This window comes from Triticum aestivum, chromosome 4D, assembly GCF_018294505.1.
Source record: "Triticum aestivum cultivar Chinese Spring chromosome 4D, IWGSC CS RefSeq v2.1, whole genome shotgun sequence".
In the NCBI taxonomy this organism is placed as follows: domain Eukaryota; kingdom Viridiplantae; phylum Streptophyta; class Magnoliopsida; order Poales; family Poaceae; genus Triticum; species Triticum aestivum.
In genome coordinates this window covers 487,140,791-487,147,915 of record NC_057805.1, presented here as the reverse complement: position 1 = coordinate 487,147,915, position 7,125 = coordinate 487,140,791, and the positions used below count along the sequence as shown (strand labels likewise).

Here is a 7,125-nt window from a genome sequence, read left to right as displayed (position 1 = left end):
TAGGTCATGGTGCGTTGTTGGGGTGATGGAAGCGGCGCCCGAACGAATAAATCTGCCTCAGCTTCACTCCCACACCGGCGGTGCCCTTCATGGCGGCGTCTCGGAGTTGATGGCATCGTGTGTTTGCCGATCCTTTAGATCGGCTGTGTTAGGGTTCATGAATAGTGTCGGCGAGGTGGCGGCGGCGACTCCATCAGGTGTGTCTTTCCTTCTGCTCTGTCCCCGTTGATGTGGAGTTGTCTTCGACGTCATGGTGGAGCAGGGAGGTTTTGTCGTCCAGGAGTACGCGCAGACGGTTGTCTGCGCAAGTGACAGCTGGAAGATGGTGCATCCCGTGTTGGGTTTGTGGTTGGTGGCTGAGAGTTCTGGTTTCCTCCTTCGACGTCGTTGTCGTGCGGGGGTGTCAGATTTAGAGTTCGATGGCGTGTCCGGGGACATGTTGCCCCAGTTTGATTCTTTCAACAGCAATGGTTTTGCTTGTGGCAAACTACTTTCGAGGTCTGTAAAGCTGCTGATCAGCGATGGAGCCGCGTCGAACTCGGGTGAAGAGGTGATCTGTTTTCTTTCCCTTTGGTGGCCGCTTCGGTGGTGTCGGAGGAGAGGAACAGGCGCTGGTATTTTGCATAGGATTATTCTATCTTTTCAATCTTGTAATGTCGGTGCTTACATGCCTTGTAACCGGATCTTTATTTTATAAATGAGACATGTATTACCATGCAAAAAAAATTACCGTAACAACCGGCCACCTGTGCTTCAGATGCTTAGTTACAAGTTTTTCCTTCTTTTCTTCTTTCTTTTTTGCTGGAATGGTTTTTTAATATTTTTTCTATTTTTATTCATTTCCATTTTACCTTTTTTGTTAAGATTTTTTTACAATATAAGAAATTCGTTTCAAATTCGTGAACTTTATTCTAATTTGATGAACTTTTTTGTCAAATTCGATGAACTTTTTTGATTTTGATGAACTTTTTTTAAATCCAATGAACTTTTTTCAAATCCGATGAACATTTTTTTCAAACCCGATGAACTTTTTCAAATTCGATGAACTTTTTTCAAAACCGATGATCTTTTTTCAAATTGAATGAACCTTTTCAAATCCGATGAACTTTTTCCACATTTGATGGACTTTTTTCGAATTCGATGAAATTTTACCCAATTCGGTGATTTTTTTTCCGAAATCGATGAACTTTTTTCAAATTAAACGAACTTTTTCTCAAATTAGATGAGTTTTTTTGAAACTTGTTGAACTATTTTCAAATTCAAATATTTTTTTTTCAAATCCGATCAACTTTTTGTAAAATTCGATGAACTTGTTTCAAAATTGATGAACTTTTTCCTAACAACAAGAATACATACTGCAGCCAACTGGTTGTTTTTTTTCTAAGAAAATGAGTACGTACTGTAGAAATTTAGCGATAGAATCAAGTGAGCTGCATTGCTGGGCCTGGCCCAGTCAAGCGATGCAGCGAGCGCTAAAGGCGCCAAGGAGGAGGTCTCTTATTGGACCTCCTATTTAGTGCATAAGACACACCTTGAGAAGCTAACGGGCCAACCCATTACTGGATGCCCAGTGAGAAATAGGGAAATATTCTTGGGACATCCTATTTAGAGGATAAGGCATGAAATACTACGCCATTGATAGGGAACATGAATTCCCTAAAAGCTAATGGGCCGACCCAAACGCAGTTACTTAGTCGTTTTGTATGCTAGCTCGCATCGCTCATTAGCTATGCTAGTTTGTCTTCCTTTCTCACTCGTTCTTCTAGAAAAAGAAGAATCCACCCGCTGGTCCAGGAAAAAACCCGACTATCGTTTCCTTACATATTTGAAAAAAGTCATGAATTCAGGAAATATTTGCAAAAAGAATAAATTTGCAGGATTATAAATTTATATTCATGAATTAAAATTCATGTATTTTAAAATTGTTAATAATTTCAAAAAATCATGAATTTACAAATAAAAAATGTTGACCTCACAAATTTTAAAATGTTCATGAAAATTAAAATATGCCTGAATTTATAAATAACTTGATTAATTTTATGAAGTGTTTACAAATTTCAAAAATATTGCTAATTGTTTTTTTTTAAATCATGAAATATAAAATTTTCACAGTTCAATAAATTTTCAGCAATTGTAGAAATATCTGCAAACTTGAAAAAACTTTATGAAATTAAAGATATTTATGAACTTTAAAAGTGTTCATGAATTAAAAATTACAAAGAATGAAGAAAATAAAATATAAATAAGAACCAAAAAAGAAAAAAGAAAAAATCAGAAAAATGGAAATTAGTAAAGCTAGCGAAAGAACAAAAAGACACAGATGATGGAGTCATGGGCCGGCCTGTCATATTCAGGGGTGTGTGCCTTTTACAATTAGTGAAGTGTTCAGTAAGTGCTAAATAGGACATTTTTTGTCCCATATTCTTTGGTTGAAGTGTAGAATAGGTTTTGACACAATGTGCATTTCTGGACTGATGAACTCTGGCACCTCCCGGGATTCAACTTCGGGATAGTTCATCTCGCGCTTCGGCCGACCGAGCCGCTAATATGCGATGTCGAACACGCGTGTGGCGAGCTCCGCCATGTCGAATGTGCTGACCTAATGCTCCCCGTCGCACGTTAACTCAACGGCATAACGGCCATACTACCGCAGCCCAACGTCACGGAAGTTCGTCTTGCTTCTCGGCTCGCGGCGCGGTGACATCGTCATCTTGGCAGCCATGGTGGCAGTGGCCGGACACAACCGAATTTTGCAGCGCGGGAGGGTAAATGGCTACACGCGGCTGAGGGGGGGGGGGGGGGGGGGAGGGGGAGATGTTCCCGATGACGGTTGGGCTATGTGTGGCTGCGTTTTTGTTTTGTAGCAGCCACGTGAGTGCTGTAGATTTGCAGCACAAAGGGGTGCTGCCTCAAATTAAGACCACAAAAATATAGAGATAAGACAGCTATTGGAGCACCGGTTTTTGTGTCCAAATGACCTGAAAAGCAATTTTTTAGGGCAGATGCCCTATTTTTTGTAGTTCTTGGTGACTTCGCTAGTGGATGGTTGTACCACTGGTTGTGCATTGGAGTCTGGAATCGGTCCTGAACTACAGGATGTTTTACAATCTCATGGAAACGAAATTGGGAGCTCAATGAGCTCGTTCAATCGGAAAAATAAGTGTGCAGCCTAGAGTGCGGCCACTACTCTGTATTAAACGGAATCTTCTCAAATCTCTGCGATGGTTCTAAATTTCTATTACACCCTTCGATCCAAAATAAGTGTTGCAATCTTAGTTTAAAATTGCGACACTTGATCGGACTTCGTAGTTTTAATCAACGGAGTCCTCCCAAATCTCCGTCTAGGATGTTAGCGGTCTAATTAATGACACCCCCACTCTGTCGCGCTCATATGCGCCTAAAAGCTTTGCTTCTCTCGGTTGACATTCATTTTTGACTTTTCCATTTGCAAGTCCGTTTAGTTAGTTTTAGCTAGCTGGATAGTTCATTTTCACTTAGAAAAAAAACTTTATTGAACTGTTAGACCATAAGTTGGCTTAAACGAGATTAAATATGACTCGCTTTACATCCCTATACTCAATTATGGATCAGATTAACATACCCATTCTGCATTTTTTTTTGGGTAGTACTTCATCCGGCGCATAAGGATCAAGAATAATAACTCTAGTTGAAAAACAAAGAAAGAGTAAAGTAGTACACAAAGAAGAAACGTACGAAAAAGAACAGTTGCAAGTACCAACAAGATGGTTAGGTGGCCTCAGTTTGGGAAGTTAATAATTGTGAAAATGGGAAAGACGGTTGGTAGGAGCATTGATCAATGATTGAAGTTCATCATGTGGAACGCTCATATACGCTTTCTCTCTGAAGATGAGATTCCTAAACATAGTTCAGTTTGCAATTGATTCTCAGTTACCACAAGACGAAACAGCGCATATAAGAGTTGGAGCTATACATTCCTCATAAAATATCAAATCATCAACTAAATTGCCCAATGAACATCATACTGTGCCTCCTAGAAGCTGAACCATCAGGAAGCCTGAAGATGAACGCGGCAGTGACTGGGTATTCCTCTCGATCCTCCACGACCACGACACCTAACTGCTGAGCGATGAGGAGGAAGCAGCTAGCGGCGTCCTGTGGTCAGCCGAGGAAGACGTGGACGTTGACGGCGAGGATGAGGATGGCGATGAGGGCGAAGTAGATGACGGCGTGGACGAGGATGGAGATGCCGCTGGTCTGGAAGTTGCCGAACTCCACCATCCTGCCCTTGCCGGGGATCTGGAAGAGCAGCCCCGGCGAGAGGAGGATGAAGAGCACCAGCCCGATGAACACCGGCGCCCAGTCCGCCATGCCCCTTAGCTGCCTGCTACAGGACTCGCTGATTGACCTCTCCTCCCCACGGTTGCAGCTGGGCTCACCCTCTGGTTCCTTCGCTGTGGTGATTGTAGGACCTGTGGACAGTGGAAGGAGTGTGATGAGTGAGGCCACGAGCGGGTGGGAGTGTGACTGTGTATATATGGCCTTTGGGCGAGGGATCGGAGCCAACCGGGCGCACGGGATCCCAAACCGACGCACGCGGTCACCACCCGCGCGCCATGCCTTTCCACACGCTCCTGACGTGCGCTCGTCCGCACATGCCGTCCTCTAGCTCGCTCGCTCGGGGAAAAGGCGGGGTGGTTTGCATGGGCGGATCAACGGAGTCGACGATGGTGGTGGACTGGTGGTTGCCGTGTCCATTTCGGAGCGGGGCTGGAGGTCGATTTGGTGAAGCTAGACGACACCGCTCGGCGTCGTCCTTGATTGCCCTGTCCCCGCATGATTTGTTAGGCGCGCACATGCATGCATGCATGCTCATCCTTGTGGCCGTCTCGAGGGTAGATATGTAGGAGTATTGGACAAAAGCGATGATTGTTGTGGGCTTGGGGTGGGGTGTCACGCAAACAGAACGTCGTGGTGCCGTGCGTGTGGGCGTTGTGTGCGCGCCGCTCGTGGCGGTCTGTGCCATGCTATGGAATCTGCCAATTCCCCGAGTGCGATCGAGTGGTGCCGTATGGGGTTTATGAATGGGACCGGACGTGGAGCTTGGTTAGAGCTCTCTTTTTGCGGGCGTCGTTTGTACTCACTATATTTTACTTTAAGGTATGGGTTACGTTACAAAAAAGTGTCCAGGGGATTAACATGCTGACTCGATGCTAACCACCTAAGCTACTTTGCATAGCCGGCCTTCCAACCTTGGGAATGTTAGGTGCGCCGTCGTATGCAGCTACCCCAGGCACAAAGATAACCATATATTCTCAATAAAGTGGTTAAAAGTGGAAGGGGTACAATGGGATGGGCCACAAGTGAAAATCTCAATGGACTTTAGGTGGTATATGGCGATTTTGTTTTTCAAATAGGAAGGGTATAGTTCTCCGGGATTAGACTATTTGTCACACTTTTTTCGCTTTAGCTATACGTCAGGCGATTGAATTTTCATTTTCGGCCAGTAAAATTTGTAGCCCTGATTCAAGGTGCTTTGTGATACGTGTATGGAAGCTCACCAAGGGTTTGACTGACCCGTTAATTTGTTCAATCGATTTCATGTCTTTTCTAGCTGAGTGCATGATGCAACCTCTTCATGCATGCATGTCTCTAGCTCAGGCCTCTTACACGCACATGCATGGATGGAATGGTTGTCAATTTTAGAGTGTACGTGTGCGCATATGTGCGTGTGTGTGCTTTTTTACCTCGTGTTTTATGTCTGCTTCATTTTTCTGTTTTTTAGTCTGGTTTTACTTTTTTTCTTTATGTGTATCTTTGGATGTTAAGTGTGTGTAAATATGTAGGCGCAAGTAATATACACATATGTGTACGAATTATACTAGAGTGCGGAAATGTCACTATTATATGTTTATTCTTACATATTATAAAAAAGTGTATTTTGTGTGTGGAAGTTTTTGTTTTAAGTTCTTTTTTCATTTTTAATGCTAATACCAAGGTGAATAATTCAGTGTTTTTATAAATTATTATTATTATTATTATTATTATTATTATGCGCACATGTACTAAAACAATATGTGTGTAAATAATACTAGATCCTGAAAAGTACACTGTTATCTGTGTATTCTTTGCATATTACAAAAAATGCAATTTTAGTGCAGAGTTGTGTGCAAGTTTTCAATTTTTTCATTTTTCCTTATAATTTTTTATTAATTATTTTTATTTTTCCCATTTTCCACCTTATTAAAAGGCAATACCAATGTCACTAGTTCATTCTTTCATAAAACAATTCTCCACATATTTAGGAAATGCAGTTTTCATAGAAATACACGATGAACATAAGCAATATTGATCATTTTCTATGAATACCATGAATCTTTTTTTTAACATGTCAACATTTTTTACGTGTTAGGAACATTTTTTAAATGCTATGACCATTTTTTAGTCACACATTGATATTGAACATTTTCAAAAAAATTGGAAAATGAGGGTTACCCCCTGCCTGGCATCAAGCGATGCACACAACCATGAACATTTTTTAAATATGTGGTGAACATTTTCTATACACTATTATCATTTTTTAAAACACCTTAAACACTTTTCTAAAACAAATGTCCAGGTGTGTGACATTACTGTGCTACTTATGTGTTCACATTCGAAATTTACCTCGGCTGGGGAACCACCAATAACGCTAACAAACAGAAAAACCAAAACTGCTATAGCGTAGTGGGCCGACCCAAGCTGGAACAGTTGCAGCTGAGGTGGATGTCCACAATTAATATGTGTCGCTTGTTACGAACGTTTACACAGCCATCGTCTACGGAGAGAAATAAATGGCCGGTCCAGTAGGTACTCTGGTTTTTGGAAGCTTCCATTGGTTTTTGATTTGAAGCTTTTCACCAGTTTTTTCCTTTGTTTCGATTGGCAAGTTTTCCTCTTTTGTATTCCGTTTTTCTTCTTTTTTCGTTTTTATGTTTTGCGCTTTTCTCTCCTCTTGGTTTTTTAACATTTCTTAAATACATGGTGACACTTTATTAAGTAATATGCACAGAGTATTTTTTTTAATTATATAGCCAACTTATTTAACAAATAATGAATTGTTTTAAATATATGATGAAAATTTTCAGATATACATATGCACTAAAC

General features: G+C 41.4%; 1 protein-coding gene across 1 annotated transcript; it reads right to left on the bottom strand.

The window, feature by feature from the left end:
• Positions 1 to 3,834: 3,834 nt before the first annotated feature.
• Positions 3,835 to 4,744, bottom strand: LOC123098906 (uncharacterized). Its single transcript, XM_044520982.1, has 2 exons — positions 4,547 to 4,744; positions 3,835 to 4,451 (listed from the first exon to the last, which is right to left on the bottom strand). Exon 2 carries the CDS (start codon positions 4,348 to 4,350, stop codon positions 4,141 to 4,143), a length of 210 nt encoding a protein of 69 aa, XP_044376917.1. The 5' UTR covers positions 4,351 to 4,451; positions 4,547 to 4,744; the 3' UTR covers positions 3,835 to 4,140.
• Positions 4,745 to 7,125: the final 2,381 nt, after the last annotated feature.

Excerpts from the sequence above, each read along its gene's own strand:
- LOC123098906 (XM_044520982.1), bottom strand. The coding sequence starts at position 4,350 with ATGGCGGACTGGGCGCCGGTGTTCATCGGGCTGGTGCTCTTCATCCTC.